General features: G+C 41.1%; 2 protein-coding genes across 3 annotated transcripts; one reads left to right on the forward strand and one right to left on the reverse strand.

Moving 5' to 3' along the window:
* The first annotated feature begins 116 nt into the window (after positions 1–116).
* Positions 117–10,121, forward strand: LOC119498392 (WD repeat-containing protein 48). Of its 2 annotated transcripts, none has more exons than XM_037787243.1 (18): positions 117–245; positions 2,127–2,267; positions 2,381–2,459; positions 2,567–2,779; positions 2,860–2,948; positions 3,345–3,446; positions 3,529–3,753; positions 4,503–4,577; positions 4,862–4,964; positions 5,047–5,144; positions 5,900–6,007; positions 6,122–6,218; positions 6,320–6,415; positions 6,563–6,668; positions 6,803–6,890; positions 8,141–8,217; positions 8,316–8,508; positions 8,609–10,121. In XM_037787243.1, exons 1-18 carry the CDS (start codon positions 198–200, stop codon positions 8,702–8,704), a joined length of 2,034 nt encoding a protein of 677 aa, XP_037643171.1. In that variant the 5' UTR covers positions 117–197; the 3' UTR covers positions 8,705–10,121. The 2 variants fall into 2 exon arrangements, with proteins under 2 accessions (XP_037643171.1, XP_037643172.1); XM_037787244.1 differs by having other exon boundaries at positions 2,384–2,459.
* A 95-nt stretch (positions 10,122–10,216) lies between these two features.
* On the reverse strand, positions 10,217–17,046 carry gorasp1a (golgi reassembly stacking protein 1a). The gene is made up of 9 exons (XM_037787245.1): positions 16,858–17,046; positions 15,310–15,390; positions 14,625–14,828; positions 14,419–14,505; positions 14,137–14,267; positions 13,305–13,443; positions 12,665–12,773; positions 11,898–12,041; positions 10,217–11,792 (listed from the first exon to the last, which is right to left on the reverse strand). Exons 1-9 carry the CDS (start codon positions 16,918–16,920, stop codon positions 11,284–11,286), a joined length of 1,467 nt encoding a protein of 488 aa, XP_037643173.1. The 5' UTR covers positions 16,921–17,046; the 3' UTR covers positions 10,217–11,283.
* Positions 17,047–17,554: the final 508 nt, after the last annotated feature.

Here is a 17,554-nt window from a genome sequence, read left to right on the forward strand (position 1 = left end):
TCCTCAACTGGCCGTGATGTGTCTATGTTAAGATGCCTTCTTCTTAACATTTCTCTGGTCTCCCAGGCTCCTTCGTACAGAGTGAAATAAGAAGACCAGTGTAAAAAAAAAACTACATTACCCATAATGCTCTAGTGCTTAGTGTTTTCTTTTTTTTCCGGAAGTAGCATCACATGAATTGACTGTCAACATGCAAGATGGCCACGCATCACAGGCAAAACGCTGCTGGGCGGAGAAAAGTACAGGTACATTATCACAGTTACATTACTACTGAGTGTGTGGCAACAACCAAGCTATGATCTTCATCTTTACAAAGAGCCTCACGGATACTAAACGGGCAGTAAAACCCGTCTGTGAACGAGCAGCGTTACTGTTTATGAGTCATGACTCGAGCCGGCTAACAGAGCTAGCTTAGCTTAGCTTAGCGTCCGTTAGCCTCTCCTGCTAACGGTTGACGTCTAAATTATTACACATTTCTGTAAATAATGATCATATAAATACGTGATAAATGTGTTATAACGTAACTGCAGAGCTCTTATTGTAACACAAATGATGAATGAGTTGTCTTTGCTGTGTTTTATGCTATTAAAGCGTTTAACGGTTAGCTTAGCTTAGCGTAGCTTCACTGTGTCTGGGCTCGGTCTAATTGCTGGTTCGTGTCTTCGCTGGTTCTGTCGTGCACCCTGCTCGTATACACTGATACTAGCACATCAAAACACCCTATTATAAGTAATGCATTTGTGCATTTTTAATGTGACTCAATGGGGGGAATTTAATGTTATTAACCAAATATATATGTGTCATTTACCTTTGGCTATGTGGCTCTGCATGTCCTTGCAATGAAGAGCATGAGACTTGCAGGCGTTGCAGCCTCGGCGTGTGCACAAGGAAGTGGGTGTGTTTGTGGGAAAGCTAGATAGATACATAGATGGATATATGGATAGATAGATAGATAGATAGATAGTTGTATAGATACATAGATACACAGATTGATAGATGGATAGATACACAGATAGATAGATACACAGATAGATATATACATAGATACACAGATAGATAGATACATACATAGATACATAGATACATAGATACACAGATAGATAGATAGATAGATAAACAGATAGATAGATACATAGATACATAGATACATACATAGATAGATAGATACATAGATAGACAGATACATAGAAACATAGATACATAGATAGATAGATACATAGATACATAGATGGATAGATAGATACATAGATACATAGATAGATAGATACATAAATGGATATATGGACATATGGATAGATACATAGAAACATAGATAGACAGATACATAGAAACATAGATAGATAGATACATAGATGGATAGATACATAGAGACATAGATACATAGAAACATAGATAGATAGATAGATAGATAGATAGATACATAGATAGATACATAGATACATAGATAGACAGATACATAGAGACATAGATACATAGAAACATAGATAGATAGATACATAGATACATAGATGGATAGATAGTAACTTTATAGATCCCGGGGGAAATTCAAGTTTCCAGCATCACAGTTCCATAGTGTAAAAAGGCAGTAAAAAAAGTTAGTGCAAAGTACAAAAAAAATATACCAGATATAAAAATACAAGGAGATGAAGAAAACTGTTAAAACTGAATATAGTGCAGGGTAACAGCTGTGATACATGACTATTAAAAAAGTGAATATAGTGCAGAAGAGACTGTTAAAAATGAGTATAGTGCATTATAATCTGTCCTGCAGACCGTCCTCCTTTGTCCACCCCCCTCCCTAGAGAGGTGTTGTAGAGTTTGATGGCTTGGGGGACAGAAGATTTCCTGAGTCTGTCTGTGGAGCACTTGGGGAGCAGCAGTCTGCCGCTAAACGAGCTCCTCTGTTTGGTGATGACGGCGTGCAGAGGATGGCTGGCGTTGTCCAGTATGGCCAGCAGTCTGTTGAGTGTTCTTTCCTCTGCCACCGTCACCAGAGAGTCAAGCTCCATGCCGACCACAGAGCAGGCCTGCCTGATCAGCTTGTTCAGCCTTGAGGTGTCCCTCTTAGTTGTGCTGCAGAAGAAGAAGAAGACCTCAGTGCTCACACTCCCCTCTTTGTGTTGCAGGTGTCCTATGTCATTAGAGATGAGGTGGAGAAGTACAACCGAAATGGGGTGAATGCACTCCAGCTAGACCCTGCGCTCAACCGGCTCTTCACTGCTGGAAGAGACTCCATCATCCGGATATGGAGTGTCTACCAGCATAAGGTAGGACTCTTAATTAAAAAAATACACTCTCAATGTGATCAACTGTCACATGCATCATTTTTTCTTATTCTCAATAGTGTAAGTGCCTTAATTTCTGTTCTCGTTCTTTGTAGCAGGATCCTTACATTGCCTCAATGGAGCATCATACAGACTGGGTTAATGACATAGTTCTCTGTTGCAACGGCAAAACATGTGAGTGTGATTAAGATTTTATTTAGGGTTGTTTAGCATCTAATACTGCTTTTTTATTCTACTATTCTGACTGACTTACCTGATACACTTTCACTCTCTATTTTCAGTGATATCTGCCTCATCAGACACAACAGTCAAAGTATGGAACGCGCACAAAGGCTTCTGTATGTCGACGTTACGAACACACAAGGACTACGTGAAAGCTCTGGCCTACGCTAAGGACAAGGAGCTTGTGGCATCAGCAGGTCTCGACCGACAGATCTTTCTTTGGGATGTGAACACACTAACAGCACTCACTGCTTCCAACAACACTGTCACCAGTAAGTATTGTTTCTGTGTGACAGTTGTGCCCATATATTCTGTACCTTCTGTTGACTCACTGTAATATGTCTCCCAACAGCCTCGTCACTCAGTGGGAACAAGGACTCTATCTACAGTCTGGCTATGAACCAGATGGGCACAGTCATTGTATCTGGATCCACAGAAAAGGTTTGTGTTTTCATCACTGTGACACACACATATGCACACTATTAGTTCAGTGAAACTAGACTAAAACAACTGATTATTTCACCTGACATTTAAACATCTTATCTGGGTTTTTTATAACATTTTTAACCTGAAACTAGATTGGGAATGTACTACACTTGCCTTTCTTATGATATATTCATAAGATGTTTCCTGTAGGCTACCACACATCTGTGTGGACATTAATTAGTGTACAAACTGAGTTTACAGGAGGTGTTCAGTTACTTTGAAACCATGTGAATGCTTCAATTGAACTGTTATCTTACTTTGTTTAGTCACAGTAATCTGGTTCTAGCGTGCATGTAAATATAGTAAAGAAGTGCCCGTCTTCACGCCCTCCATTTTTCTTTCTTCCTTCAGGTTCTGAGGGTGTGGGATCCTCGCACATGTGCAAAACTGATGAAGCTAAAAGGTCACACAGACAACGTCAAGTCGTTGCTGCTGAATCGCGATGGCACTCAAGTGAGTTAAAATATACAGCGATAGGCAGCAGCTGTTACACTAGAGGGATTTAAAAATCTAAACCCGCCGTCCTTCTCCACAGTGCCTGTCGGGCAGCTCGGACGGGACCATCCGGCTGTGGTCACTCGGCCAGCAGAGGTGCATCGCCACCTACCGGGTGCACGACGAAGGTGTCTGGGCGCTGCAGGTCAATGAGGCCTTTACACACGTCTACTCTGGAGGCAGAGACAAAAAGATCTACTGCACCGACCTGCGTAACCCGGACATCCGTGTGCTCATCTGTGAGGAGAAGGCCCCGGTGCTCAAAGTAAGAAGCCAGTTAACCTGGAACTAATTTTCTGTTGTGCAGTAATGGTGTAATTCTGTGACGCACTACAGTATTTGTTGGACAATTTAATTCATTTGAAAAGTTTGTTATTGAGCAGTGACGATCTTTTCTGAATGCTGACCTTTGTTTTCACCTGGTGTCTGCTTGCAGTGTAGATGTAAATACTGGGTGTAGTACTTTGTGTTTAATGGTTCTTTTATTTTACCTGCGTTTGGTGTTTCTATTGCATGTATAATACAGTACAAGTTACGTTGCTAACTGTCTTACAGAGAGAAAAAAACTAAGATTTCTTTAGTCAATTAGTCGTTGTTTATGCTTTTTTCATGCTGAATGACTTATTTCTAAGAAACGTATGAGCACATCTCTCAAGATTCAAAGTGGAGCTTTTGTGTGATTCTTTGTGGAGGAACAGATCACAGATCTGTATTAAATCAACTACTCGATTAGTCGTCAAAATCGTATGAGTGTTAGTCGACTAAGAATTTCTTTGGTGGAGGACAGCCCTACTGTACAGACATTATTGTCACTTGCATGCTCTATTTATTTATAGGCTTGTCTTTTCTGTTCTTTGTTAGCAGCGGCAGAGCTTATTTTAAGAAACGTTGTACTGTATTGTATTTTCAAATGGTAAAAAGAAGTTTAAAATCCATGAATGAAATGAATAATGGCCCTCAGTCATTCCTGCGCTCATAGCTAACCATTTGGAGCCGTCTTTCTCTTTTGCTCAGATGGAACTGGACAGATCTGCTGACCCACCTCCAGCAATCTGGGTCTCCACCACCAAGTCATCCGTTAATAAATGGGTAAGCATGCGTGACACCTCTGAGATCACTGCTCGACCGTCAGCATAATTAAATACAGTGTAGATAGACTTGTGCATGTGGCCACGCCACGCTTAATGCTATTCAGCAATAATCCTGCTGTAATTTCTGTAAGAATTTAAACCAGCTTTGTGACGATATGGGCGATACACAAAAGATAATTGCATTACATTAATCACCGCTATTGCTGCTGGCGAGAGTTAGGAAGCGATTATTTAAATCCAGGACAAGCTCTAATGATAATTATTGTCTGTATGTATGTGCAGTCTCTAAAGGGAATGCACAACTTCCGATCATCAGGGGAGTATGACAATGACTGCACCACCCCTCTGACACCACTGTGTACTCAGCCAGAACAAGTCATCAAGGGTAAACATGGTTATTTATCTGCAGTATTTTTGACATCCTTCTCCTGGACATTTTATAAAGTAGCATTGTGTTGTGTTTGCAGGAGGTGCCAGTATCATACAGTGCCACATTCTGAATGACAAGAGACACATACTCACCAAAGACACCAACAACAACGTGGCTTTCTGGGATGTCCTGAAGGTAAACTCCACGCTGTAGTAGGTTTGAGTGTGATTGAAGTTAACGTTCTTTCGTCCGAGCCTTGAGCCTCATTTCCGCTGCATTGTTCGACTTGATTCGACTCACTTTTGGTACCAGGTCCTTTTCTACATTTCCTTTTTCCACTGGGAATAGTAGTGTAGGCGGGATTCTCAGCTGATCGCCATAGAGACGCCACATGACACTGCCATCATCTTTACCACAGCACTTGCTGGATCCTTTCATCGTCAACCAAACAGAAGAACGTCTGCACTTCGTCAATTGTACGGCGTTGTTTTAATTTAACAGAAATCTGGGTCAAGTGAATAAAAAAATTGTGGTCGCTATTGACGTTAGCGTGGCTATATAAAAATGGCGGTTTGTGCAGGATGTCCCGCGTCGCACAAGTTACGATTCTCTCTGATCAAATCAGTGGTCTGCAGTGTTTTAACTTCACCTTCTTGTATCGAGTTCAGATCGCTTGGAACCTCGACTGAGGTGGTACCAAAAAATTACTATCCACAGTACTATCCACAAGTACTATCCTACTAATGGAAAACGAAAAAAGAGTTGAGTAGAGCCGTGCCGTAACATGCAGTGGAAACGTGGCACTAGTGAATCAAGTGGTTCTCTGGGAAGAGGAAGTTATGATTATTTGATACTCACCTGCCCTCATGATCTACGACCCATGACATGAATCCCTCCAGTTTAAAGAAGACCAGTGGTTTGAATTGACTTCATGTATATATTTACTTCAGGCTTGCAAGGGTGAGGACTTGGGGAAAGTGGAGTTCGACGAAGAGATCAAAAAGCGCTTCAAGATGGTCTACGTGCCAAACTGGTTCTCTGTCGATCTGAAAACTGGGGTGAGTCACAATCCTGGTAATACGAGAGCATTTCATCTGTGAATTTTTCAAACCCAGAAGTCTCTCCTGAGCCCAGCTAGTGGTCTCATAGTCGTGCGTTCTCTTTTTTAACAGATGCTCACTATCACATTGGACGAGAGCGACTGCTTCGCTGCCTGGGTGTCCGCAAAGGACGCTGGGTTTTCAAGCTCCGATGGATCCGACCCGAAGCGTAAGATACATTTTATATACAAATAACCGTTAAATCACGCAGAACTGAAGCTAACTTTATATTGCACCCCTACTAACATGCTAACTTCATCATCCCCGCAGTGAACCTGGGTGGACTGCTGCTCCAGGCCCTGCTGGAGTTCTGGCCCAGAACTCGCATCAACCCCATGGACGAGGAAGAGAACGAGGTGAACCACGGTAAGGAGGTGGTAAACTGCCAAATCATTATGAAACCAAATCATGGCTGCACACACCACATCATTTCCTGCTGCTGTCAGAGAGCGTTCGGCGTCCAAAGCCTCATTCAGTGTGTCTTACAGTAGGATTGTGTTCTGGTGCCCACAGTGAACGGCGAGCAGGAGACCAGGGTCCAGAAAGGAAATGGATATTTCCAAGTGCCACCACACACGCCAGTCATCTTCGGGGAAGCAGGAGGCAGAACTCTATTTAGGTAATGTTTCACTACCGTCCTTATCAACACAGGTGAAATGTTAAATCTTTGTAATGTCATCAGTTTATAGTTGTCTTAAACAGAAATGTTGACTTATTTATTGCACCTCTGATGTGCTGCGTTATGTGTTGCAGGTTGCTATGTAGAGATTCGGGCGGAGAGACCGAGTCGATGCTGCTGAACGAGACCGTTCCACAGTGGGTTATTGATATAACTGTAGATGTGAGTACTATTATGTTACCATCTTGCGTTCATTTTTGTGTTTAAGCACTGTTTGCATATTGGTATGTGTATATCTAAAGCTCTTTCATTCAGAGAAGCCAACAAAATCCATTTTTGTCAATGTTACACTGGGGGTTCCAAACCCACTCTCACTCGCTTTTGGCAAACCATCAGTTTGGCAGCTTGTTGTAGCCTAACACAGGAAATCATGACTGCTGAGCTGAGCAACACAAAATGCTAACAGGCATTCTTTACTCTTATCTAATGTTAACGACGTCATTAACTATAGAGGACGTTACATTATGTTTTTTTTAGTGTGGGAAGGCAACACACGTAGTTCCTGACCTTCCTCACAGCAGACTTGACTTTTCATAGTAGGAAAAGCACAGGTGTTAATGATGGCTCCATTCTATAGAAGTGTCTGAGTAAGCCGTGACATTGACTACATTTACCAATATTCCACTGTAACGAATATGACAATATTGTGAGTTTGATACGGGTCATGTAAACAGCATATTCTGTTTGGATATTCTGAATTAAGCCGTGTTCCGAAAGGAGCATTTTCCGATTAAGACATGTGGGATATGCCGATATTGTTCAGGCTTTAGGAGCGTTCTTTGGACATGTATACAGCGCATTCGGATTTCGGAATATGCATTTCAAATTGGGGTTTTTACCGCAGTTTGCGGCACACGGCCTCTTGCCTGTTTATGGCGTCAGAGTCTGATCTCGTGCATAAATAAATTGCTTGTCTTGATGGTGACAACGACGGCACACCACGGAAGCGACATGAATGCAGTTAGAAAAGGGGGGAAATTAAAGTTATTTAAAGGGCGTAGCCGTAGGACGTACGTCATGGGGGCGTTTTTACGTTAATCGGAGAATGCGCGGCTGCATGTAAACAGGGATATTAGTGGAATATTCATTTTCATTAGCCATGTAAAGTAAGTAATATTGTCTTTTTTGGAATAAGGCCAAAAAACGTAATATTTTGTGCATGTAAACGTAGTCAGTAAGTCAGCAGGCACAATATCAGGACACTAAAACCGGAGCAACTAAATGGGATTCAGTCATCCTTAATGTTATTTACACCTTTTATTTTCTACTGAAAATCAGAATTTAGACTTGAAAGTCTATGTCACTGTTTTTCCAATAGGAAATCTTTAGCATCTGTATAATACAGCATGTGCATTAGCTCCTGTCATTATTTGATGTGTTTGATTTGTATTATCTTTCCTCTTCTCTTCCAGAAAAATATGCCCAAGTTCAACAAAATCCCGTTCTACCTCCAGCCCCACTCTTCCTCTGGTGCAAAAACTCTAAAGAAGTATGTCTCTCGTCTACTCTGGGCTTGTGTTTCCTTTAATAACCAGTACGTCTATACAGACACGGATGCTGACTTTTACCCGCTGTGTGTTTCTGCAGGGACCGCCTGTCGGCCAGCGACATGCTCCAGGTGAGGAAGGTGATGGAGCACGTTTACGAGAAGATCATCAACCTGGACAACGAGTCGCAGACCACCAGCTCCTCGGCCAACGATAAGCCGGGGGAGCAGGAGAAGGAGGAGGACATGGCCATGCTAGCCGAGGAGAAGATCGAACTAATGTGTCAAGACCAGGTGGGGCGTCTTTCTTTGCTTGTATTATTTTGACATCTTGTGCATCCTCATTCATTGTACATTTATTAACCTTTTACTTTTTTTTTCATCTTTTAACCAGGTTCTAGATCCCAACATGGACCTGAGAACAGTTAAACATTTTATCTGGAAGAGCGGAGGGGACTTGACGCTTCACTATAGGCAGAAGTCCACGTGAAAATCCTAATTTTTAAAAACAAGAACTCTTCGTCATTTGCCAATCACCACCCACCTCCGACATGTAGTACCCTTAACCCCATTGTGTGGTCAAGAGTCGCAGTATCAATGAGAATCCAGTAAAATTTGTGAGGACGAGGCTCACGGTGTATCATAGGGAACTGACCAGAACAGGCCGGATCAGCCAAGAGACACCTGGGAAATATAAGTGGTCCGTAGTTAAATTTTTTTTCAGTTTGAAGAAAGGACTGTTTTCTCCAGCACTCACCAATTTCTTTCTTTTTCTTTTTTTTTACTTTGTTTCTTTCCTTCTGATTGGCATTTTATTTCAAAGCGACAGAAGTTGCAGTACGTGTTTGTGTTCGAGTGTGTGTGTGTATAACGCACATGGATGTAGTAGACTGTTTGTTTGTTCTAGTACATTCCAGAAACTGTCCTTGTTCCACAAACACTCCACAACCTGTCTCAGCAGCGTCACCAGTTTAGGGGTACACTCTGTCTGCGGGTAGCGTCGCGGGCCCTCAAAGCAATCCTCCTCCGTTCTGCTGTCATCTTAACTTGAACTTAACTTTAGACATCTAATTATTGCAGAGCTTGAACCTCATTGACAGAAGCACTCGTCTTTGTCATTTATTTTTTAGCTGTGCTGTTCTCAATGGACTGAATGTTCTTTGTTTTTGTAAATATATGTACAACATCTTTTTGATTTAAGTGGCTTTTGTTTTTCTTTTTGGTTTTGCAGCAGTTTTATTTTGTCGTTGTACAGTTTAAACCGACAATTATTTTCTCCAAATCCCTAGAGCACATTCATGGTCATGAAGGTAATTTGACTTGGATGTTATAAAAAGTTGTTGTATTCACTACAACCCCGAAATTGCATTTTAGTCTTAAGAATGTTAGTAGTCGTCCAAGTCATTTTAGCAATCGGGAAATTATATATAAGGTATATATCTTTATTAACTCATGCTTCCCCACTCTGTGCTTGGGTCATGAGCAGTGACTTTGATGACAGTGAGGGCTGTTCCTAATGTATATTTCATTTAGATTTAATAGTTCAAATGAATCATGAATATAACTTGAAGGGGAATCTCATCCAAGAGAATATCTGAATATTCAACCACTGTTGGGAATTCACCAAAGTAAAAAATAAACGGGGAATACCCAGTTCTCTTGGTGTGTCGCCCAAGCAGAACGACAGATCTTTTCATTGTAAATTTTCTGCAGTTAATTTTTGCCAGGAAGAGTGTGTGTGTGTGTATTGCCATAGCGAGGGACGCATCGAGTGAGCTCTAATTGGCCAAAAACATGATGGGTACCATAATTAGGCCACGACACTGCAATATCCCTTGTTGTAATAATTTGTGAAATATGTATATTTTAGGCATTCGAAGAAATAAATTGGAATGGTTTAACAATGACAGATTTATGGGAATTATAAATGGATGTTTCTTGAGTTGTAACGTGTTCAGGTGATGAAATAAGAAAAAACGAGGGACAACTTCTTTCTTTTTCTTTTTTTTTAAAGTCAAGTGATATGATTGTTTAACCATGAAAGATTCACCCATTTCACATTCATCAAAAGACTCACTCATTCCTAATAAAACATACAATTAATTGATAAAATATCTGAAAAAATACTTTTCCTTATTTTACACGCTAGCACCTACTCTGACAGTGAAAAACTTTTAAGAAGCCCCCTAGAAAGACAGAAAACAATTACTCAACGGCAGCGTCACTGTTAACCAGACTTCTTAACATACTTGTCTACTGTTGCATAGATCACAAAAAAAAATTACAAAGTAAGAATAGTGTTGAATGAGACATGGGGGCATGATTCCAGTGATACAAATCGTAAAAATAGTTTTCAAACAGATCACAGACTGCGTGTCTGATTTAATCACATTAAAGACACTGTTTAAAACAAACTGACCTCATCAAATGTGGACTAAAAACGTGTACGGACTAGTATACAAATATTTCCCTCATACCAACACTTAAAAATCCAATGGGCCATAAACTACTGTAAAAGTGTCCCTCTTATAAGCAAGCAATTTTTTTAAAAGTTCTATTTTGGGAATCAAAATGCACCACAGCACTGTGACGACTCAATCTGAGCTGCCAACAGTCTGGTAGCTTCAAAAACTTGGATAGTGTTATGAATATTAAGGTGCAGCTGTGCTTCGCTGTAATAAATGCATGCGTTTGTCTTTGGAAATGTTCAAGTATTCATCACATTAGTGTACTAGAAGCAAAATCTTGTCACCCGTATAATCAGATTTTTGAACCAAGCATGGATAAAAATGTAACCTTGTTGGTATACAAGTTAGCAGTAACTTAAAATTCCCACGTTTTCCCACAAATATAAAACAAATACGATATTCCTACAGTGCCTCTAAGTATTTTTCTATATATATGCTAACGCTTTAGCTGGATTCTGTAGTGTAACTAACTTGATGAAGTAGCCAAACGCTTATTGTAAGACAGCTTTTCCCTCCGTCTGTCCTGTATTTCCTATACAGTGTAAAAAGCCCCAGTGATTGTCAACTTCACTTCGTGTTTTTTGTACGTTCTGGTGCAAGCTTACTCAAGAGGCTCCTCTTCTTCTGGTTCTTCTGGTTCTTCTGGTTCTTCTGGTTCTTCTGGTTCTTCCTCGTCACTCTCGTGGCTGCAGTGGTGAGCTGGAGCCACATCTAGAGGCTGTGCAGGCTCCTCCGCTGGCTCATCCTCGACGGCCTGAGCAGGAGAATCGTCAGCCATCGACTCATCAACAGCAGCATCAGAGGATTGGAGGAGATCAATGGGAGACGGGCAGGGAGGGTCTTCGGCTGGGACAGAGGGCTCAGCAGCAGGAGGATCTAGGGACTCTATAGGGGGACTTGGGCTAACGCTAGGTTCACACGGAGAGCCGGGTAGGTCTGTGGACTCTGCGACCAGGTGAGATGGTTCAGCCGGTGGGACGCCTGAATCTGACGAAGTGTCATTGGAAGCGAGAGCAGAGGTGAGGTCGGCGGCGGCCTGGTAGCTCAGCTCTTGTGGGTCCGCCTGGCTGTCAGCTGACGACGAAAGCAGCACGCTGTCCTCCAGCTCCTCTGCGCAACAAGAAATACAAACATTCAGTCTCTGTTCCTTTTGCCAAATCTATAATCATTAAAGCTCTGGAAACATTTGTATAAACTGCTGCTGTCCTAACTCACCAACTCCAGAGACTTCACCGTCCTTCTCCTCGTGCATAGCCAGTGAGGTGTTGGTCATGTCGATGGACGACACGGACAGATCCAGTCTGTCTGCCAAATCTGCAGGTTCGGGGTTCATCGCCGCCACTTCAGAGTCTGTGAAACCTGAACAAAAAAACACAAAACACTTGATAAGTAAATTATTATGAACCCAATTAGATGCCAAGGACACCTAAGGAATCCATTGGTACAAACCATGTCATACTAGCTTGTCTCGAAGGAGGATAAATAACGCTCCAAACTTATGATAGATTTTGATGAGGAAAAACTGACATGGCCATTTTCAAAGGGGTCCCTTGACCTCCGACCTCAAGATATGTGAAGGAAAATGGGTTCTCTGGGTACCCACGACGACTGTCCCTTTTATAGACATGCCCACTTTATGATAATCACATGCAATTTTGGGCAAGTCATAGTCAAGTCAGTTTGCCATGTTATGATTTGAGCAGATTTTTTATGTTAAATGCAGTACCTGTGAGGGTTTCTGGACAATATTTTGTGTTGTTAATTGATTTCCAATAATAAATATATACATATATTTGCATAAAAGAAGCATTTATCCACTCCCATGTTGATGAATATTAAAAACTTGACAAATCTCCCTTTAAGGTACATTTTGAACAAATAAAAAATTTGCGATTAATCGCAATTAACTACGGACAATCATGCAATTAAATATTTTAATCGATTGACAGCCCTATCTAACACCTCTGCGTATCTGAACTGACCAGGGTCCATGACCCTCTGGATGGGTGGAGGTAGAGGATCTTCCTGGAGGGTCAGCTGCTCCAGGTCTAACACATCTTCACTTTGACTTGACGGTGCCATCAAAGGTGCCTGGAAAACAGGTAACAGAAATAAGCTCTACCGCTACTACACGACTTATAGTTTGACATCATGTAACATTATCAGGAAATCGTTGTGGTTTGTTCCTCAAATCTAAATGTTTACTTGTGTTGGACAAACAATTTGTGGACTGTGAAAACAATGTTTTTTTCTGATCTTGGTAAGAGTGCGCTCGACTGCTTGTAAAATGTTCTCTTACGTAAGAGAAGAGCAAAAATATGAAAACACTGGTGAATTCCAGAAATCAATAACTAATAACAAAATAAGAACAAATCGTGGATACGTACAAAAATAAGAGGACATTTGTTCGTATAACGCTTCCAGCATGAGCCCCAATGTTTGTTAACCATAGTCATTTAAGCAATCTAAACAGCAGACATACTAAACATTTGTTGATTTCAGCTTCTCAAATGTGACTTTTAACCATTTGTTTTACATTTTATAGACTAAACAATTAATCACTTAATTGAAAACATAACCAATCGATTAGTCAACAATGAATAAATGTGCATTTAGATTTACCTCTGTGAACCCATGGGTAGGGGTAGGCAGCTCTGGAGCGGGGTCCTCCTCAGGAACAGGGGTGGGAGGCTTCGCCGGCGATACGTCAGGAAGTGCTGGGATTCGGTGCAAGTAGCCGTAACCAATGCCACAACCCAAACTAAGAGCAAACATTTTAAATGCTTCAAGACACATTTTAAAACATAGAATAATGCTGTATAATCTGAAAAGGCCTAAATGAATGGTAACAACATGACGGCCTGCTCGTAAACTTTCTGTTATTCCATCTAAACAATCAACCAAAATCTACTTCTGAAAACATTTTAAGCGGGAAATAGGCGATACCACTGCTGAATCTTGTATCATTTTAGAACGAGATCACCTAGTTTCACAGCTTGCTCAAAGTTTCGTGAGCCGGACACGTCGCGCTGGAAGGGCTGAAGAGTCTGTATTTACATAAAGTTGAAAAATCGCAACATTATGCAAATACAGACCCTCTCTAACTTGCCGCAACACTCCCACCATGCACTGGGCGACTGCTTCTCCTGCTTTCCATAGGACATTAATGATGGAAATGTGCCGAAAGAGGAGCATTCGTGCCTGTGAGTGAAACCGTTGACACGCCTCCCTGAAAACGTAAACAAAGGACTGTTCCCGCCTTTTCATTTTAAAAGAGCAACGACCAATGAGGAAACTCAAACACTCGGCCGACCAATCGTGTAACTTCATCACTGCGTTTGTAGGGCTGGCCCTCTGCGGTCCAGCCAAGTAGATCAGCTGATTAAAGGTGAGCTGCAGTGGTATACTCCAGTAAGTCACTCTGAATAACTCGTATCTGTGTGTTGTCACGTACCTGCCCTCTCCGCCCCACGCTCCATTGGGTGTGACCACCACCTCTCTGCAGTTGTCTGTCTCTGTGTTGTACACCAGCAGCTTCAGGGGCTTCCCTTCATGGGCCTCAATCAGCGAGAAGAAGTCTTCTGACTGGAAATCAGCAACTCATGAGTTAACTACGAGTCATCTTTCAAAGATTTGGTTAAAAGATATAATTTTGGAAAAATCTCACAAATGATCAAAACAAAATATATCAGAGCCAAACGTTTGCAATCAAGCATTATATGAAAATGAGTCTTACGTCTTGCAACACTTGATCTGCTCCGACAATGTAGTCACTGTGAGGCTCAAGCTGTGCCAGTGCAGCAGGTGAACTGGCCTCCACGTCCTACGGGAAAGCAATAGGAGTTAGCGAGCTAAGGGTGGAGCTGTAAAGGGGGTATAGAAGTTCAAATCAGTGTTAGGTCAGTCGATTTAGTTCTTCTAGTTCCTGATGAAGAGGCTCACCAGTACATGCCAGACATTCTCGTTGGCTCCTTGGTAGCTGCAGAAGCGAACACTGGCACCCAGCAGGCCCTGTCCTCCCCACATGTTATTGGGCATCACCTCCAGCTCACGGACCCTCGTGGTTTTAGTGCTGTACACCTCCATCCTCACCGCTCTCTCCACGTTGGCTTTCAGGAGCTCCTTCAGCATGTCGTTTTCCTCATTCTGGTGAACAGTGAGGGGAGGAGTCAAAACAGTAGGAGTGGGAGGTAGCTCTACTTTTATGTTCCTGTGTCTGTGCACTCTTTGTTTATGACCTGTTTATGACCAAACTGTAGTCAATGACTAATGACTTAAAGGGATAGTCCAGGTGTTTTGAAGTGGGGTTGTATGAGGTACTTATCCATCGTAGGTGTATTACTTACAGTAGGTAGCGTACACTTAAACGGATATACATTTTTTTTTAGGTGAGCCTTTCTTTTAGGTAGCTAAAATATGTTTTTCTACCGGCCCCCTTCCACAACACCGTTTTGTTTTGCTCCGGTGCCTCCTGTCTATTTCTCGATGCTGGGGGCACACCAACCGTCATCTACTGTAGGTAATATACCTACTATGTATAAGTACATCATATAACCGCACTTCAAATCACCCAAACTATCCCTTTAACTACTTACAATACTTACAATAGGACACTCAATACACTTACAAGTCTTTTGTTGTCCAGAGACAGAATGAAGTCAAAGAATGGCTGCAGTCCGGCCACATCTGCAGGGGAATTTGGCTGCACCTGTCAAAACCGACACAAGCATTTTGATAACTTTACCTTCACCAAAATTATTAGTTATTAGAATATTATTTGGGAAATTAATCTTAAAAATTATTAAAATGAATTAACAGCTTGAGTAAGCTGTTTTGGAGCATCTAAATCATAGCCTCTTTAAACAACTAAGGATTATTTTTATTATGGACCAATTTAGATATATTTTGAATATTCAATTAATCATGTAGTCTTTTTAAATTGCTTTTTTTCTCCGACCAACAGTCCAAAACTAAAAAAACATTAATTTAATAACAATATAAAACAGAGAGAAGCAGCAAAGCTTGGACCACTGGCATTTTCACTTGATCTCTCTCAATCGATTCATCAGTTAGCTATTAGCATTAAAGTGGCAGCAGGCAGAATATTTTTGGCATCATTGGGCAAAAATTCCATAATAACCTTTCAGCATGTTATAATTCAAGTGTTCTGAGAGAAAACTAGACTTCTGCTCCTCCTCATGGCTCTGTTATCAGGCTTTAGAAAATCTAACCCGTGACGGGAGACTTTGACCAATCACAGCTCATTTCAGAGAGAGAGCGTTCCTATTGGCTGTTCATTCAACGGAGGCAGCTCTCGATCACTCGGGAACTCCGATCAAACGGTCAAACTAGGCAGCGCTGATCAATTATGAATCAATATTTGGTTACTGTAATGCCTATTTCTCTCCTCAGATGTTTTCAGATTCATCTTGTAGTGTACTGTTTAGCTGTAATCAGCTGCTCAGAGACGGCAAGGCTCCAGCTCGGCTCTGATTGGTTGTTTTCCTCCAGTCTGTGAAATCTTGCAGATGCCTTTAGGAGCACCGGAGGACACAGAGGCACATGATGTTTTTTCTGATTATCTGTCTCATGCACTACTGTCAGGTTATAGAGACCGTTTTATAAAAATAATAATCATTATTTGCTCCATTTCTACCTACTGCTGCTTTAACAGTTAATGAAATGATGTACAATTACTATTTTTTTTTGCAAAGGAATGAAAAAAATGAAGATATGCAATTCATTGGAGGCCAATAGATTAATCATCTTCTTCATTTGCCATGAAGCTGAAAACCATTATCTAACATTAGTCCATAGCAGTAGCTCATATCTAGCCACTATTATGATTCAAATCAATCCTATAAATCACTGGAACAGCTCAGTGGACTATGAGACACGTTACAAGACTCAATTCAAGCCTATTTCTTAAATAATTACACAAGTAAATACCAGTTTCTGTCGCATTGTGTCAGCTAGGAATAAAGGAGAACATGTAAACTGGTAACCAGGTAACCCGGTAACCAGGTAACCCGGTAACCAGGTAACCAGTGCCAGCTCATCGGGTTCTACCGGCTAGCTGTTAGCTCCCTGTTAGCATCCAGTAGCCGTTGGTGATAAGCTGGACAAGCTGTTCTAACAGTCAAAGACAGCTAAATCATCATAATAACAGTCTTACTGCGTGGACATGGTATCCATACGTTCCTCCTTCGGACACTTCTGAACTCTGTGTTAACCCCATGTCGTCTAGGAAGCTTTAAATAAGAGCTAATGAGCAGAAAGATCATCAGAAAACAACAAGAGAGAGAGAGAGTTATTACGGCTGACAGTCCGAGGCCATGTTGTCTGCACTCCAAATCAATCGAGCATCGCTGGTATCGAACAGCACACACTGCGCATGCGCAAACACTTCTATCAGAGCTGCTTCATGTCCCAGCATTGATGCTCATTATTGAAATTGTGTTACTGAGGCCACTACTGGGCAACTAAAATTTAAGGTAAAATATGTATATTAAATTATATATAATATACATATCTAATAATTCATCTTCACCTGCCTTTTTACAAAACAAAACATGGCCAGTACTCCCTCAGATATCGTGGTGTACAAATATGGAACACCAAAATACATGTTATCAAGAGCTCGTTATCCTTAGAACATTTTAAAAGGAAATTATCATTACATTTAATTCATGATGTCTAATTATCTTTTGATATGTTTAGATATATTTTCTTTTCTTCTGTACTGTTTTTTGTATTTCATTGTTTTTATTGGATTGTTTTCCACTTTTTGGTTAGGTTTTTCTGCAAATTTTGTGTACTTCTTGTTGTTGTTTAACTTTTTTAGAAGAAAGAAAGATCTTGTTTAGATCTTT

Source organism: Sebastes umbrosus, chromosome 12 (genome assembly GCF_015220745.1).
Source record: "Sebastes umbrosus isolate fSebUmb1 chromosome 12, fSebUmb1.pri, whole genome shotgun sequence".
Lineage (NCBI taxonomy): Eukaryota > Metazoa > Chordata > Actinopteri > Perciformes > Sebastidae > Sebastes > Sebastes umbrosus.